The following is a 19,447-nucleotide window of genomic DNA, read 5'->3' on the forward strand; positions in this document are numbered from 1 at the left end:
AAAATGTATGCACAGTCTCCAAAATCATCAACCAAGCTTATATGATGACTGACTCAGGAAAGAAAGCTCAAGAGCTACCTCTGCTGCAACGGATTCATTTATCTGAATTACCAGCTTCATAAACCACAGATTTACATAAATGCTTCTCACAGTTCAAGTGGCAGCGTGTTCCAACATCTGCATTGGTTGAATTGTGACAAGGGATCCATTACTTTGGTTGAATAACAAACACAAGAAATGAATATTAGAACAGTGGAAAACTGTCCTTTATCCAAATTTAAATTATTATTTTTTTGGTTCTAACTGTCATGTCTTTGTTAGATGTAGAGAGGTTGAATGGACAGTTCCTGAATGTGTGGTTCTAATTGTGAAGAACAGAGGAGGAGGTGTGTAGGTGCTTTGCTAGTGTCGCTGTTGCTGAGATAGTTAAAATCGAGGGCACAATTAAGCAGCAGGGCTACCACGGCATTTTGCATCAACATGCCATCCCATCTGGTTTGCAATTAGTGGGACTATCATTTGCTTGCCAACAAACAGGACAATGATCCCAAACACACCTCCACAATCACCCAATTTAAATCCGTTTGAGATGCTTTGGGATGAGTTGGACCAAAGACTGAGGGAAAAGCAGCCAACAAGTACTCAAAACCTCTGAGAAACTCATCAAGATTGTTTGAAAAACAGTGGCCACCTCATAAGGCTGACTAAGAGAATACCAAGTACCAATTCGCAGAGGTGGCAACTTTGAAGAATCGACATAAATAAACCAGAATATGTTATATAAAAACGTAATTTTCTCGGTTTCATACATAATTCTATACGTATTCTTTCAAAGTTTGGATGGCTTTAGTATTAATGTAGAAATGTTAAAAATAATAACAATAAAGAAAAACTACTAAAGGTGTTGTTTTTACTATATATTATATATTATTATATATATTTTACTTATATGTTGCATATAACATATTTTATTCATTATTTTTTTATCATTTTTTTTCTTATTGTTCTTTGTTTTTATAATTATTAGAAACATCATGCACTTCCTAGACAAGCAGCCATGAGTTTATTTGATATTGTTTATATACGAAATATGAAGATGTTTTGCAATGTTTTCCATTGAACAACTTCATCCATGTTAATGCATAATGCAAATTTAGTTTACATTTTATATCTCTGTGTTTCAAATATTATATATTTACACAGCCATTTATCCATCCGTCTATGCATAAATAAATAATTACATATACATTTAAACTTACCCATACATATATATATATATATAGGTACGTTATGTATGTATTATGTATTCTGTATATAGTATTATAAGTACATAGGTAAGTTTATATGTGTATGTAATTATGTATGTATGCATAGATAGATGGATGGCTGTATATACTATATATATACCTACAGTATGTACAGTATTAGGTTGTGTATTAGGTTTAGTAATGGAAAACAGTGCAAATGTCTTCGTATTTTTTCATATAAATAATATAAATGATAATCATGACAGCTTTTTAGGGCACTACATCATATTTTCAGTAGGAAGTGATTTGGGATTTGTCCTTACTCTACTATCGCCTATAAATAACGTGTTTATAAATCGCTGCGCTCTGATTGGTTGTAAGTTGGCTGCGGGGGCGGGGCGTCGCCGGACTGTTCAGCGCGGTGTGACGGGAGAAACTCGTGCTGATTTAGGGCTCAATAAGCGGTTAACGGGAACGTGTAGATCGGGGAGTTTAGGGCTGAGCTTCACTGCTGTTTATTTGCTGCTCGTTTTGGTTTCGCAGGAATCATTTTAATAAGAGCGTTCATTAGTAGCACACAGAGAAAAAGGAGGGCAAATCTCGACCTTTCGCCACATGTGAACTACATGCTCAGAGCCTCCGTTTACCGTGCGCGCGAGGCTGACGCGCAAATATACAAACAGGGTACAGCAAATAAATAATTAAAAAAGAAGACGCAATAACTTTGGATTATCTTGCAACTTGGATTTTGGATATTTCTGGTACGAAATACTGAACAGACCAAACTCCATTTGCCTGGAAAGATGTGAGCCTGAGATTTTGTCATCATTGAGGAATAAATTTGTGAATTTTCTCAACACTTGGTAAGTTTTTATTATCTTTATTATTTGTATTTGTATTTATTTTGCATAAAATAATCTAGTTTGTGTAGTTTTAGATTAAAGGAACTAAACAAACAGGTTGAAATAACAGGAACATCAGTGTGAAAACTGCACACTGATGTTCCTGTTATTTCATCCTCGATCAATGAAAACCATCTTATGACGTCACACAAATATTGTTCCAATCAATAGTTTAATAATCAAATTAATTAAATTGCCTTCTCGACTCTACTCAAAAGTGAACCTCTAATGAAGTTATTATCTGTAATATATATGGTTAAAAATATGTTGGTTTTTTTTCCACACAGATTGAAGAAACCCGAAGTCTTTTCTGCAGTCATCATGGATCTCCTGTGGGTTGTTCTTGCTCTTCTTGATCTTATTTACATCACAAATTGTGCTCGAGGTGAGTAAAAAGTTTTCTTTCTTGTTTTTGTTGTGGTTAATCAAAGAATTGTCTAGACATAGAAGGTCGGTGTATTGTACAGCCAGAGACGACTGACTATAAAACACTTCATAATATCGGATTTGTATTAATCCTTCATCAAATTCATAAATACAAACCCAAGTTTTTGTGTTACATCATAATTTAACACAATGTAATGTTGCTTACTTATAGTGTGTTCCGGTTGTAAGATAATCCAGTGATGATCTGTACTATTAATTGGTTATAGACGAATGGAAAATTCTGGAAAGGAGAAATATTCTGATAATAATCTTACTAAAATAATCTGAGAAGGTAGTAGGTTGAAGAAATTACACTTTCTTCATTTAAAAAAGTAATATAAAATTTATGGAGGAAAAAATTTATACTGAAGTAACGAAAAAACCTTCTACGCAAAAATTTGTTCTGCAACATTTGATGTGTTTCCTGTGACTAATAGTTCAAGCTGCCTTTCATGAAAACCATAAGAAGAATGCGACTATTTGAGGAGACCAGAATGACCATTTATTTCCTGTCCTCTCCTCTACCTCCGTGAGTTCACTTCATTGAAATTCAGCCATGCAGGTTTCCTTGAACCTTTCTCTGGAGTTCAAGACCAGGTTTGGAGCTGCGAGGCCTTCAAAGGCTTTGTTTCACAAAATGCGATCCTCTCACATTAGCCAGTCTCCGGCCTTCCTTTCTTTCTTCTACTGCCTGGAACGAGCCATCGTTTCCATTCAGTGGTGTCTGAATGCAGGCTCAGGCTGCTGATGGGAAGATAGCACAGCTCAGTGACTCCACTCTATCAGGGCTGCAGGTGAAGCGTGAGCCGAGTCTCTCTTTTTCTTGCCCTTAGCATACGTCTCAGACTCAACAGCCTGTCGCTGAGACTGGAAGAGGAGCGATGGAGGGGTGAGGAAGTAGGGGGAGGCCAGAGAAAAGAGCGGAAAGAGAGAAAAAGAGGGAGAGCAAGAGAATCCGAGTAGATAGCATCTGCGTCCCAGAACAATGTGGCATTCACGGTCACAGGGCCACAGTCTTCACAGAGATGCATCTCCTAAAGTAAACAAAAATGTCACAAGCGGCACGATTAGATTTTCGGTCATGTTTTTTTACCGCAAGTTTTTGGACAGATAGTCGCATAAATCAGCAGAGACTTGTTGCCTCGATGGTATCGGAGCACGTACCTGTGGGCACATTTGATATGTCGCACTTGATATGGACAAGGAAAAAAGGAGTAAAGAGACAATAGTCTGTCTGTTTATTATGTAAAGCACCAACCAAATGGTGGCCATGGGGACCAGATGTTAAACAGTGGGCGTTTTTGTAATCTGGTGTGATTCGATACGTCAATCACAAGTTTGAAAGATTCTTATAAATCTGTTTATTATGCTTAAACAAACTTATTTATCAGTTTTCGAATCTGTAGGTTCAACAGCAAGAAATGTCTTGACTAGAGAACAAAAATTCTTGTTTGGCATGAACTTCTATTCATATCATATTTGTAGCGTGAGCTCCTCGTTTCCCCCTACACACGTCATCTGGTTAAGACGTTGCTTCTGATTGGAAGGTCACGAGTTCAAACTCTAGTAAGTCCGATATAATGTGCAGGACTACTTCACCATATGTTGTGACGTAACATTATCTAACGACATATCTTTTATCTTCTTTTGGGAAAATAAAAAGGTAGAATATAATGGCGGACAAATGTATTGTTTAGATTAGCTACTCTGCTGAGGAAGTGAGAGAAGGCCACAGTGTTCTGCACATTGTTGTGGTTTGGTTGGTCCAAAAATTTCATTCATGCAAAACTGGTTTGCAAACATCATGTAATAGATCTATTTGTAAAGAGGGGGAAGAAAATCATTGATCAGGTTGCTGAGTGAAAGTCTTGTCAAGTGTGGTTGCCAAGGTTTTGACTAAATCATTATCTTTTTTTTATTGCTTCTATATAAACACAGACGCACATCGTTGCAAATTACTAACATTTTCCATTTGCTTGCGGAAGTTCGGGTTCGCTCTCGGCTCCCGTAGAAATGCTCGAGGAAAAGTTCAGCTTACGCAATGCTTCCGGACTCGAAGCATCTTCAAGCGAGACAAATTAGACTCTGGCTCCATCCACTCGCTATTCCAGCTAGCGTGAGTTTGTGCGTGCAGTGTGTATCCAAATCCCAACTGAGTCACATTTTGGCCAAACATGCTCGAAGCATGTTTTTAAAGTCCCACATGGAATTTAAGCAATTTGTTCACACAGCAATAAAATCGAGCATCATTTTAAGGCACAAACGGTTTGTAAGGCTTGTTAGAGGAGTTTAGAAATGGTTGTTTCTATGGAATTTGGATCGAGCTATGGTTGCTTGCGCTGTGTATTCTCACACACAGCGTGTTGCTAATCATTTAAAGGTCTTCGGGATATGAGGCTAGACATGCAGTCATTAATTTTCTCCACCCAGAAAGAGCACAAATCAGAGGCGAGAGTTTTTTTTTTTTTTTTTTTTTTTTTTTTTTTTGGAGCATGTTCGAAGGCGCCAATTGTTGTGTTTACACTGATCTCGACCACCCTTGAAGCAAATATTTTAAGGAGATACAAATCACAGGCTTAGCAGAGCACTCGAATCAAACAAATAAACTTTCAGTCATGTAAAGCGTGCTTAACTGCGATGGGGGGGACGTTTCGCATCGAATGGAAACAAATAAATAAATAGAGCAAAAAAAAGGTAAAAGCCTGACAGAGCTGGACATTTGTTCCAAGCTCTCGCTCACTTTCCCTCCCTCTTCCTCTCCCCAAGCTCTCTCTCTCTCTCTCTCTCTCTCTCTCTCTCTCTCTCTCGCTCTCTCTCTCTCTCTCTGCTGTTTATCAGCAGTGAAAAGCCGGGGGGAAGTTCATTTAAGCGTGTTTAAGAAACACGGTGTCACAGTTGGCAGCCCTCATTTATCTCCAGAGCTTTACTTTAAGGTTTTAGGTTTGTCAAAACAACGTGATCTAGAAAGCTGACTATTAAGGATGGCGCTATACATTTTTCACTTCTTGTCTGACGGAGCAGTGACTTGTCTCATTCTGTTAATGTTAAACACTACAGAGCCTTACACCCTAGTAACGATTAAAGGAGAGATTTATCGCTGTAAATTCCCTCGTCATGACTAATGAATAATCAAAAAAATAATAATTTTTTTATATATATATATATATATATATATTTTGCATCAAATAATAATAATGATATCTATCTATCTATCTATCTATCTATCTATCTATCTATCTATCTATCTATCTATCTATCTATCTATCTATCTATCTATCTATCTATCTATCTATCTATCTATTATTATTATTTGACGCAAAATATATATATAAATAAATAAATAAATCCTATTTTACATCATCCAAGGATACCATTTTTTTCAATGGTCCCATGTTACTTTTACCAGTCTGGCAAACAGTAAACACTGAGGAAATCACAGCTATATAATGTAAATGAGCAAGCGAAAGTAGAACGTGTCGAAGTTCCCCCCCACCACACACACAAACACACACACACACACACACACACACACACACACACACACACACACACACACACACACACACACAAACACACACACACACACAGATAGAGTAGGAAGTCGAGACAAAACTGTGAAGGAAGGCAATAGGAAGAAGTGCTGTTAAGTGGACCCAATAAAGCAGTTATAGAAAGACCAAATGCTGTTTACATAAGCGCTATGTTTGTGGCACCTACTCTCATTAGCAATAGACTGCAAGGGACATTCTTCTGTAATGAAGCGAAAAGACATTAACCGATAGAAATCTCGTTCGCTACATTGAGGCCCAGAAACGTTCCTGTCGAATCAGACCAAACCACTGCAGATGAGCCAGATAAGATGATGAGGATCATGAGTTTGGGAAGTCATTTGGAATAAATGTAATTAGAGGCCGTGTGGGACACAGGGGTTTTAAGCAAAGTCCTAGTGGAAGTGATAGGAGAAGAGACATATGGTGGCTCTTTTGATGGCTGATGGAGGTCCGTTTGGTCTTTTGAACGGATGAAGGCTTCCTCCATTGGCCTTGTTGCCTTGTCATGGCATGATGCTGGTCCAGGATCATGTTGCTCTGTGGGGGAGGTTCTCGTTTTAGAAGAAAGACAGAGCACTCAAAAGAGTATTTTTCTAACCGTTTAACTAAACAACACATCATAATGGAGATACGATGATTTGGGTGTTCTTGTGGTGAGGAAGAAAAAAAGTAATGGAAATAAAATGCATAAAAAAAGAAAGATATATCTATACCTGAAAATTAATATATACATAAATGAATATATTAATAATAAAACGAAAAGTCAATAGTATATGAAAAAACGTGAGCAGTTTTTGTGATTTTTTTTTTGAGCTGCTGAGAATCGAACAGCAAGTTTTTAGCTCTTACTCACAAACGTTCCTCTGCACTTACGAGTGTACAGAAATTAAGCCCTGACACGTCAATGGCTCATTGTTGTGGGCTGGTGGTCTGTGTTTGGCCAGTCCTCTGCAGAAGAGGTCATAGGTCAGAGCAGACAACTAGAGAGTGGGCCAGGTTAGGTCACATGCCTGACCCCTCACCAGAGGTCTTACAATAACATGTCAGGTCTCCCCTTGGTGTACGCCTGTGTGTCCTGGTTTTTCGATATTGACGTGTTCCCTTCCGCCATTCTTTCGCTCCCCTGCCCCCCCCCCCTTTTTTTTTCCCCCCAGCTGTTCTTTTGGGTGAGATACAAATGAGATGTTGAAAAGGCACCGTCTAACTGGAGACAGCTTTTCTTGTTTTCTTTGGGATTTGGCATGTCAGTTTGTGTCGGGGCCTGCTTGCTTCCAGCAGCTGTGTATATGTCATGTGTTGGTGGAGTGCTCAGCAGCAAGAGAGAATGCCACGCCAGCCTCAAACAAAACAAGGCACGCACATGATTGATGGCTTTTACCTCTTAGGCTTGCTTCCCCCTTAATGCACTTCTTGTTGACACGCCGTCTTTCACAAACATTTTTTTTTTCTTCACGGCTGATTCACAGATTCACAGTGGTTAGGGCAGATTGGCGTTTCTGCAAAGTTGCAAATGTTTTAGGTTAGACAGGGGACTTATCAGTCAAAACTTTTCTCACAAACTCCTACATGGAGGAATTTGGACCGAATGGGATTTGGACTCAGCCATATGACTTCTAGGCGTTAGCTGTAAGATTTTATATATATATATGTAGCAAGCATTGTATTCTGTCCCATATTACAAGTACTTCGACAACTTGTTGATTCGTCGTCATTAAATCACGTCGATCCGTTGACTTTCTTTAACTGAAACACAAACGCAGCTGTGCACTGCCGTCATGAGCTTTCCGAGGAATTTCACACGATAGAAAAAAAAAAGTTATTTGCACTTAATCTCTGCTGTATCTCTGTGCAGTTATTTTCAAGTGACATTGTGGGAACATGGCCACTTTTCATTTCATTTATCTCGATAAGCACAACAAGTGGCCTGGCATGTTTGGAAAGCATGATTGTGGATGTTGTAATAGGTTTACATACTGTTAATTAACAAATTAATCAAAACGGTAAGCCTTGATTAGTTTCGACGTAAGTGGTGGGGTCAAAAATACGTTCCCAGCTTTGTTGGTTCTCAAAGCAGGAGCTTGGATGCTCCGGGGTCCTTAAAGCATAACTATGAAAACCTGTGAGCCACCACTTTATTTTAACCTAATGTGTTGATTTGTTTTCAATCCCAGAGATAAGTTGACACTACCAATAAATTCAGTGGAAATGATTTTAAACATCCTTCAGGCTTGGCCTTCTCCCAGTTTAAAAGCATTTTGTAGGAGTCTCAGTCGCTTATTTAGAACCTACATGCTCATGAATGCCTTTTGGAAACATAACCTATAGGTATAGGCTTTACAGTATTACATAGTAAATGCAGCACTCATGCTACGCCCTCTCGGCAGCTCGCACAAGGTTTTTAGGCCTATTGGGTACGTAACCTTCTGCCCCTGGTAACACCGTGTCGTCTATTTGTTCTATGAGCCTCATCATATATTCAGCTACTCCAGACATATCCTTTACAAGGCCATAAGATGTCTGTACATCCGCAGCCTACGTACACAGCAACGTTGATATAGCTTCGTCATCTGGTGGAGATTTGCACGGATTCGCAAATCAGGGGGTTGAAAGAACTTTTCTGCGTGCCAGGTGTTCTGCTTTCTTCTCTTGCATGTACGCATGTGTTAGCAGTGTCAAACCACCTGCGTGTAATTGCTCTAATGGTTCGTTTTGTTGTAATCCTTTTCTGTTTGTTTAATAGTCCTGGATCAGGGTTATTTATACAAATTCTTTTTTTTATTTATACTCAGTATCAGTAATAGTGCAGTGCAGCGAACCTCGACTGTCAGTGGTTTTTCAGTTTTTCATCTGTCGTCCCATTGAAAAGCAAAGCCAGCTGTTGAGGTCAGAGCCCAGCAGTTGGAATGTGTAAAGTGTGTGAGAGTTGTGGGAGTGGCTCAGGCCCCTGGGAATCCGACGCGATGGCAAGCATGAGTGTGAGAGCCGCATAGTTCTGGCAACCCTTCAGCTTTACCAGTCCACAAACACGGTGCTTATAACATGGCCATGGGAAACACACACCACACAAATGGCATCCGCAGAAATCGCGGCAGTCCTCTCTATCCTCCAAAAAGAAAGTTTTGGAATGAATGCTCTTGCACCTGTGGGAGTCCTCATCTGCTGCTGGCCCTAGTATGTCTCTCATCCCCATGAAAGATCTGGCTTGAGATGAGATGAGCGCTCGGCTAACACGTGTCTGTGTCAATTACGCAACCTTAAATTCATTGTCCACTAAAGTACAACTGTATAGGCACAATAGGGTATTCTCAGTAGAAAACAAAATATGGCCTATGTAACAAATTGTAGTGAAGTACACTTATTTTTTTCGTCTCCACATTAAAAATGATGTCACCCACAGACGCAAGGAGTTAATTTAAATAAATGGGTGATAATTCAATTCCTCAAATGTCACATGACAATAGGACCACCTGATATGTTTTTGTTTGTAATTTCGTACCGTTTCTTTTACATTAAGTATTGTTAATTTTTTGATTTCACATTTTTCAGAGGTAATAAAAACGTTATTTGCGGTCGAGTACAATTCCCCTACTGGTCTACTTCTAAATATAAGGGCTCAGCCATTTCCTGGCTCATGATCATCATTCTTTGAGAGGGAAGGGTGGCGAGAAAACGATGCCTTGTGAGGGCAGAAAGGTGAAAGAAGAGTGAAGGAGTGACCCTTTCAGTGCAGAAAAGGGAAATAACTGTAAAGTCAGACAGCAGACCTGTGCAGCGCAAAAAAGGGGAAACATTCAGCATGTACTGACAGGTACAAGTGCTACGACGACTGATTCATTAGAGACAATCTTCCAAGATTGCTGGCCACGTGAGCAGCGCGACTTTCAATGGACACTTTGTCAGGCCCGGCCGCAGCTCTCAGGTCATGAGTATTCTTCTCTCGTGGCGCCACAATGAATACGAGGCGAAACCGGGGGATGGGAGCCAGGTGGATCACTGATGGAAGTGCTACATGTGTAATTTTATCCAGGTACTTCACGTATCCGGGGCCCCTTTATGAAATCCCTGGGCTGTAAATGCCTACCTCGAAAACATCATTGCATCATCCCGCTGTTTCGCTTTTCCGCATTTTTAATCTCTAAGCAACACAAGGCCTCGTAATATTTCACAGTGCGCGTTAAGAACAAATACGAGTCTGCACCTGGCACGCAGCCCAAGTGTGAAAACATCATTGCTCTATCCACAGCTGCCATTTTCTGATTTTAGGAGATTAGACTGGAATGTTCTGTAGTTCTCCTGATCAGACCAGGCTAATAACTTTCCTTACAACTTCAAGTCTGTATGACCAAATGTCCCTGTCAACATTATACCTCTGTATTAGATGTCAGTTTGTTTCCACTGACTAGCGCTGCACAGCATGGCTCTGGCCTCCAGCAGCCTCCTGCAGAACGTGTGGACAAAACCTTTTCTGACACAGACCTGCGCAGAGCAAATTGAGTTAGTCATGGCTGAGGCACGGTGTGGAATGTGGGAGGCTGACAGAGTGAAGGAGGAAAGGAGTAGGATGAAGAAAGAAAGAAAGAAAGAAAGAAAGAAAGAAAGAAAGAAAGAAAGAAAGAAAGAAAGAAAGAAAGAAAGAAAGAAAAAAGAAAGACTTCGGCAGAGGGCATGAATGGCAGCCGAGAGCTTCTACGCGCAGCAGCAAATTGCGTTCTCCACTGTAGCCTAAGGTAGCATAAAAAGCTATGGCTAATTGTATTGGGTTAAATTGTCGGGGTCATGGCTAGCTGTATTTTGTTAAGAGGAAATTTTTATTAGATGCTCCACAGTCATCAGTGCACGCAAGTGTTTCCCAAGATTAAAATATGTTCTCAAACATTTTATCTAAAGCCACAGACTCCATAAACAACAAGAATATTTTACAAACGAGCTATTTAAAAAAATTGCCTTATTTTAAATAAATCAGGATGAGATTTTTTTTTCCTTGAACTTCCCACCCATGTTTATTTCAACTGTTATTACATTCCAGTTTGAAAATAATGGAAAAGGTTACGGTGACCACCCTGAGGAATAAGATGGACCAGGATCGTCTCTACAGTCGCCAGCCCGCGGAAAAAAACGAAGGGCTCGATCAGTAGCTCGAGATCCAGAGGAATTGTTCGTGGTGGAAAATAGGGACGCATACGAGGAACCATAAGTCGCTCAAGAAAACTAATATGCGCCATAGTCATATAGGATCGCCCGTCATGCAAAGGGCATCGGCCAGAAGAGACGGAACTTAGAAAAAATTGATAAATAAAAATTAAATAAGCAAGAAACCCTCAGGCAAGACATGCTAATTATACTCAAACAGCATATATGAATATACTGTATAATCAAAGCACAAGTAGAAACCTAAAAAAAAAAAATCATATAAAAATATATATATATAAATAATATAAAAATTTGTAGTGTTTTGACTAAATGTAGAAAGATTTGTCAGAAATACTTTAAAAGTCTAAATAAGGAAATTGTTTTTTTTTTTTGATGGAAATGTAAACAAGTATTCGCTTTTCAACAATAAAGCATAACAACTAATGCAATATTTATGTAAGGAACAGAGTGCAGTTATTCCAGCTCTGAAAATTTGATTATAAAAAAATAAAGCAAATTGTGCTGATCTTTTCTCGATGTTTTATGCTTTTGCTAATTGCTGACTGAAGCAAAAATCTGAGGTAAACATGCTTATATTAGAGTTTGGTTTAGCAAAGGCTAGTGGTGTACAGATGTCCTGATAGAGCGCTCAACATTATCATAATAGCTTCCTTGTTTTTCCTTATTTGTAAAAATCTGGACCTTTCCTAAGACCTTGAGTATCGCAAAAGTTTATCCCGTTGCTCCTCGAGAAACTTTTGCCTGAGACAAACTGTTGTTTATCTCAAGGTTGTTACTTCAGCGCAGATAAAGCAGCGCTCTACAAGCAGCCGAGTCGTTCCGCTTAACCCGTTTAATTTCCGCGGGGCGTTCGAGTAATCAAATATTGACAGTTGATTACAGGAGAGAGCCATTGCAGGTGCAGCGCCAACTAGCAGGACGAGACGTAGCGGATAAGGCCACTGAGGAGTGTGTGCAGCCAAACACACACCAGTTTTTATCAGCACGTGGGAGGCAGCCGCGGTTAAACATTAGCTATGAAGATAGACCCTGCATTCGGCACGGCCGACTGTTTTGTACTTAGTTTAGTTTCCTGCGTTCATCTGCAAGTCTCTCTCTCTTTGTCTCTCTCTCTTTCACTCTCTAACTCTCTCTCTCTCTCTCTCTCTCTCTCTCTCTCTCTCTCTCTCTCTCTCTTTTTCTCTCTCACACACACTCTCTCTCTCTTTCTGACATGCAGTCATTTTGAAATCCGAGTGCACGAGCACATGGCATCTACTCTTAGCTTTTCTTTTTCCATTAGCGCATGGCATCTACTTAAAGACTTTTTCCGGCTCCTTCAAACTCTTGTCATCGCTCCGGTCGCTTTTTGTTTTTTTCCTTTCTGCCATTTATCCTAATCCTCACCTTGACCTCTGTCCTAACCTCAAGCCATAATTTAAACCAATGACACATCTTTCACAACTCTCGGCCCCATGAGCCACGCAATTCCCCGTCTTCCTGATTCCAAACAGTTGCCGGTTGTCGGGTAATGATACCGTAACAGTTCACGAGTTTAGCAAAACAGCAGGGTTGTAAAAGGGTCCAGAGAGCCGATGCTGAAGATGAGTGTGCAGTCTGCGGTGCAGCAGGCGACCATTTATAGCCCTCTGTGTTTTCCCACTTTGTTGTACGCTAGAGATGGTGTGTGTGTAAATGTGTGTGTGTGTGTGTGTACTGAGTATATGTCTGTGTGTGTTTTTATAATTTAGTGGGGGACCACATTTTTTTCCAAAAATAAATAAATGTGGCAATTTTGACTAAACTTTTATTATAACAACTTTTATTAGTATAAGTTTTATAAAAAAATTTTTATTAAATGATAAGAATTTACTTTTGGCTGTTGAGGTTAATGTTGGGGATAGATTTAGGTACAGCATTTTTTAGCTGTGTTTTTTTAGGTCCTCACAAGGTAGTAAGATGTGTGTGTGTGTGTGTGCGTGCGTGCGTGCGTGCGTGCGTGCGTGCGTGCGTGCGTGCGTGTGTGTGCGTGTGTGCGTGTGTCTTATGTACTCATGCCCCACATTCCGTGCCTGTGTGAGCTGTTTGTCTGCGCGTCCGAGTGGAATTAACCTCCGGACTGCCAAATCTGACTTCACTGAGTATATTTGCATGATATAAGGCCATTTCCTTTGCAGTTTGCACATACTGCCTGAAACAAAGTTCCTTTGTCCGTGTTTTTTCTTTACCTCTTACGTGTACAAACCAGAGATGGACCCTAGCGATTGTACACACCAAGTGTCCAGGCAAGAACGCTGGAATTTCTACCACCCGAGTCAGTCTTCATCTCTGACACCACTATCACCGTGTCCACTCAAGGTGAACGTTGCTCCTGGTCTAGTTTACTCTTTATCTGCATTTGGTGAAATATAAAACCCCTGCAGCAGCCTTATGAGCAACCATAGTTGATAGTAAACTTTATCCCTTTTTTTTTTTTTTTTTTCTCTCGTCAGTATGAAACAAGGATCTCATCTTTCCAGCGGTTTTCAGAACTGAAGGCAGATTCGGGAATATTTTTTCAGGCTCACTTTTTTAATTTCAGTACATCTGGATAATTATCATCCAGGCCCAAGTTTTCATCCATTGAGTTCCCATAAAAAAATCTTTATAACCTCTGAAAGTATGTTGTCCATTAAAAACTCCTCCAGGTTCTTGGCTTGACAGTTTAAAAAAAAACAATGCCTTTGAAACAATTTTTTATTGCTTTTCAGCACTGTTTTTCACACTTTTATTGTAATGTCCCATTTTTTTGTATTTTTTTTTTAGGTTTAACACTCATACCAGAAAAGACAGGTGTTGAACAAGACATTTATGGTCAGGGTTAATTTGGAAGGACAGACGTTCCTTTGTTTCCAGTCAACCTGTGGCTGTTACACAAGGTAGTACGAAAAGTTTACATCTTATAGGATAAAGGAAATCTGGACTAAGTCAGGGTGTAGCTTTAATGATGTTAGGACTGGTCTTTCATTTCCTTGACATGTCTCTAACACATAGCAGAAGGTTTTTTTTGTCCCCTCCAGGATTTATTGTATTTATTCTCTTAAAGAAATCATGATTACGGTTGCAATGAGATATTGTTCAACTATCTGTCCGTCCGTCCGTCCGTCCGTCCGTCCGTCCGTCCGTCCGTCCGTCCGTCCGTCCGTCCGTCCGTCCGTCCGTCCGTCCGTCCGTCCGTCCATCTATCTATCTATCTATCTATCTATCTATCTATCTATCTATCTATCTATCTATCTATCTATCTATCTATCTATCTATCTATCTACACTGTATTGCCACAAGATTGCAGACAACTAGTCATAAGTATAGCATCTTTGAACATCGCATTCCACATATAGTCCCAACTTGCACTTATAATTTCTTCCACTCTTCTGGTAAGATGTTACACTAGATTTTGGAGTGTGCTTGTGGACATTTGTGTTAATCAGCCACAAGGGTGTTAGGAAAGATGTAGGTGAGGTGAGGAGACCTGGGGTGCAGTCAGTGTTCCAAATCATCCCAAAGGTGTTCAGTAGGGTTAAGATCAGATCCATCCATCCATCCATCCACCCACCCACCCATCCATCATTTTCACTAAGCAAAACTGAACTCTGGACACTTATTAAATCATAATGGCACCCATTGTTCATACTTGCACAAGTATTTGTTTAAAAACATGGAGACCGAATAATGCATTCGTATTTGGTTACATCCCCAGTACTTATGGGGTGATTTGGCATTAACTTGGACCAAATGCATGCCACAGTGTTCTGTGTTTTTTGCCTTTGTGTCCATCCAAGCAAAATATATGTCTTAAAAGCCTCCTGTGATGTATTGTTTGGCTTTGCATGTCTACAGGGAAACTAGTGTTACTACCGGTGAATTAGCAGTAATTCAATTAAACTGAATTGAGAGAAATTTGTAATGCAACAAGTGAGATTCCGAGCCAGATGTCGAGAACCAAAACACAGACTCCATCCTTTTAACACAACAGCATTTGGATCAGTTACTGATTACAATTTGGCACGTTCTAACAAAATGCCATGGAAATGTTTTAGACGAATGAGTTGTATTCTAGAGTAACTGCGCGTTCTCAATCCGTGTACATTCCCCTGCCCCGCCGAAAGTCAAAAAAGCAACTGGAACTTTAAAAGCTTTGTGGAATTTGCTGACTGGCCTGCGTGGCAACTTGATCCACTCCTCACCCAACACCCTATTGGCTTCTGGTTCTGAGATTCCCAGAACAGTGTATGTGCCTCTGAGGAGTAGTTGCAAAGAGAGCGAAGAGCCAAACCCACCACTCGAACCGCCTTAAAAAAGTCTTCATAACAATGGTTTCTGTGCTTAAGCTCAGGATGTTTCAGGAAAAATTCATCTTTCAGCTGTATGCATTGTTAAAGCTCATACAGTAATCCGTATTGATCCCCCCACCACCCCCCACCCCAGTTTCCAGTAACGGAGGTGTGACCACTGTGCTGGTTATCACTAATTGAGGTGTGGCCTATGCTTGTATATCTCAGTAATGGAGGCATGTTAATTAATTAATTAATTGTTTTAGTATTTAAGGTGTGGCCTGATTTGTTTTAGTAATTAAGGTGTGGCCTAATTTGTTTTAGTAATTAAGGTGTGGCCTAATTTGTTTTTGTAATGAAGGTGTGGTCTGATTTGTTTCACTAATGAAGGTGTTGCCTGATTTGTTTTAGTAATTAATGTGTGGCCTAAGTTGTTTTAGTAATGAAGGTGTGGCCTGATTTGTTTTAGTAATGAAGGTATGGTCTGATTTGTTTCAGTAATGAAGGTGTGGCCTGATTTGTTTTAGTAATTAAGGTGTGGCCTAATTTGTTTTAGTAAAGAAGGTGTGGTCTGATTTGTTTCAGTAAAGGAGGTGTTGCCTGATTTGTTTAAGTATTTAAGGTGTGGCCTAATTTGTTTTAGTAATGAAGGTGTGGTCTGATTTGTTTCACTAATGAAGGTGTTGCCTGATTTGTTTTAGTAATGAATGTATGGTCTGATTTGTTTCAGTAATAAAGGTGTTGCCTGATTTGTTTTAGTAATGAAGGTGTGGCCTGATTTGTTTTAGTAATTAAGGTGTGGCCTAATTTGTTTTAGTAATGAAGGTGTGGTCTGATTTGTTTCAGTAATGAAGGTGTGGCCTAATTTGTTTTAGTAATGAAGGTGTGGTCTGATTTGTTTCAGTAATGAAGGTGTGGTCTGATTTGTTTAAGTAATTAAGGTGTGGCCTGATTTGTTTTAGTAATGAAGGTGTGGTCTGATTTGTTTCACTAATGAAGGTGTTGCCTGATTTGTTTCACTAATGAAGGTGTGGCCTGATTTGTTTTAGTAATGAAGGTATGGTCTGATTTGTTTTAGTAATGAAGGTGTGGCCTGATTTGTTTTAGTATTTAAGGTGTGGCCTAATTTGTTTTAGTAATGAAGGTGTGGTCTGATTTGTTTCAGTAATGAAGGTGTTGCCTGATTTGTTTTAGTAATGAAGGTGTGGTCTGATTTGTTTCAGTAATGAAGTTGTGGCCTGATTTGTTTTAGTAATTAAGGTGTGGCCTAATTTGTTTTAGTAATGAAGGTGTGGTCTGATTTGTTTCAGTAATGAAGTTGTGGCCTGATTTGTTTTAGTAATGAAGGTGTGGTCTGATTTGTTTTAGTAATGAAGGTGTGGCCTGATTTGTTTCACTAATGAAGGTGTGGCCTGATTTGTTTCAGTAATGAAGTTGTGGCCTGATTTGTTTTAGTAATTAAGGTGTGGCCTAATTTGTTTTAGTAATGAAGGTGTGGTCTGATTTGTTTTAGTAATGAAGGTGTGGCCTGATTTGTTTCAATAATGAAGGTGTGGCCTGATTTGTTTTAGTAATGAAGGTGTGGCCTGATTTGTTTTAGTAATTAAGGTTTGGCCTAATTTGTTTTAGTAATGAAGGTGTGGCCTGATTTGTTTCAGTAATGAAGGTGTGGCCTGATTTGTTTCAGTAATGAAGGTGTGGCCTCTATGCTTGTTTGGTAGCCTCTGTGTCTATTTTTACATTAAATTATAGTTCACATTGTCTTAACAGGGCAGAAGTACATACTTGTGATTAGATTCTATATATACATTTTATAATCTACCTGCTATTAAGCCCCATTAATTCAATGGAAGGTGTGTGAAGAAGTGAGACTAGTGTAAACATATCCAGCCCTAAGCCTCAGGGTAGTGTTAACTGTCATGCTTAGCAATTGGTAGCAATTGACCTATTGACAGCAGGGGAAATGGGTGCTCTTTACCTGTCTGGAAGAATCGAGTGCAGCGTGTGTAAATGGATTATCGTTATCATTCTGACTTGTCCCCCGAGGCAACATCAGAAACACATCCAACGCAGGTCAGAGGGAATGAGAGCAAGCGCATAGGGACAAGTCAGATGGAGCTGGAGACTGAGCATACACCTTCTTCAATATGTTATTGACCCACATTTTACAAGTTAACACTGAGCAGAAATGTGACTAATAGCATAAAAGTATCTGTTCTGAAACACCCTAGAATGGAACATGACAATGGGCCAGGCAATCTGGACTCTACAGAGAAAACCACAAAATACCATTTGAACCTTGTGAGTTTATTTTTGTTAGTTTCTGACATGAATTGTTTCCATTTAAAAAAAATTGTTCTGCTAGTCTTATTGATAGATGTTTTAATCCTTCGATAAATTATAGCTGGTCCCACTCATTGAAACGACCAGTTTTGTTCTCTAGCGTGTTGTATTTATTTGAAATGGAGTGTGTATGAAAGACTACATCACTCTTCTGAACGCTTGGCGCACTCCACAATGGTCTATTTGGGATTCGCCATGTAGTTGTTGGCCCACAGAACTTTTCGATGGCAACGCAAAACCCTCCTGAAACCCCTCTCATTCTGACGCTTCCCGGAGGGAGACCCTTACTCAATCTTGCATACTTTTAAAGAGATGTTTTCTTTGCACCCGACTCAACTTTGGCTTCGCACCATTTTGGCTCAGGTTGGTAAATCATTTGGAGCTTGTGGAACAGGCCGTTTAGGACATAGTTAGATCCTCAAACTCACCAGAGCCTAAAGCGTATTTATGGGTTGCACAAATTCTCCGGCCCTTGCGATTGATGGGTGTTAAGGAAACTATCATAACGGGAAAACATAAAGGTGATTTGTCCCTCCTGACTCCCGTACTTCAGCTTGGGTTACATTTTATGCTGGGTTGCAGATGCAAGCTTGCTCATGTAATCCCAGCCCTATTGTGTCAGCCTGGGAAAATCATAGCAGGCAAGTCCAGATGGTTAAAAAGCATACAATAAATCATAGGTTGGAATTCATTTACACTTCCGTTTCCATTTTGCCCAGCCACATTACCATCTTTTAGAAAAAAAACCCCAACAACTGGCACTGGTTCGATGTAATTGCTTCAGCGCTGATGAAGTTGAGACTCCGAGCAAGTAACTGCTTCAGTATTCGCTGTAATGCTTTGCCAAGTTATGTAAGAGTTCAGTTGAGGAGTTTGTGTACTATACACCAGTAATGTGACTTTATTTGGGTCTGTATCAGACCAGTCTGAAGAAAAGACTACTAATAAATGTGCAAATAAGTCGCTGTTTATATTGTTATTCTTCCATTTTTGCGAATAATAAAGTTTGCATTGGCAATGCAAGAGCGATTTAAAAAAAATTAATAAATAAAAGTTGAGCCAGGAAGTTGAGCCAGGATGAAGGATCCCCTCCTTTGTCACAGGCCTCTTCCTGAAGGTGAAAAAAAATACTGGCACTTTAAGTAACGTTTTAATCAAAGGTACTTTTGAGCTCCGGAGCATCTCCGGTGATCGTGATGTTGCCAAGAAAAATATTTTTGCATTCGATTTCTTCGAGCAAATAGCTCTATCTCTCTGGCTCAGTGCTAGACTCTGACTTTTAAGGACAAAACCCCAGATATAGAATGTCCTGGCAAGGATCTTTCAGTTTGGAGAGTTGAAATGCTTCTTATGTCGGCCTCTTGCTGAATCCAGGCCTTTTGTGTTTTATTTTTTTTCCTGTCATTAGTGGACATACCAGACATGCATGTTTTGCTACCTTAAGCCAGCAGGCCATAAAAGGCTAAAGGAGATATGGGAGGCTGCATCTTTAAGGCAGATCCCCAGCGCAAAAACCCGAATGAAAAGAGACGCCTGCT

The 19,447-nt window shown here is 39.7% G+C and overlaps 1 protein-coding gene across 1 annotated transcript in view; it reads left to right on the plus strand.

Moving 5' to 3' along the window:
- The first annotated feature begins 1,648 nt into the window (after positions 1 to 1,648).
- fgfrl1a (fibroblast growth factor receptor like 1a) overlaps positions 1,649 to 19,447 on the plus strand; it is a 41,009-nt gene continuing 23,210 nt past the window's right edge. The window contains exons 1-2 of the mRNA XM_083561502.1: positions 1,649 to 2,110; positions 2,437 to 2,534. Coding sequence (XP_083417628.1) covers positions 2,471 to 2,534 — 64 coding nt within the window. The 5' untranslated portion in view covers positions 1,649 to 2,110; positions 2,437 to 2,470. The remainder of the gene's footprint in view (positions 2,111 to 2,436; positions 2,535 to 19,447) is intronic.

The sequence above is a fragment of the Silurus aristotelis genome, assembly GCF_946808225.1.
Source record: "Silurus aristotelis genome assembly, chromosome: 14".
In the NCBI taxonomy this organism is placed as follows: Eukaryota; Metazoa; Chordata; class Actinopteri; order Siluriformes; family Siluridae; genus Silurus; species Silurus aristotelis.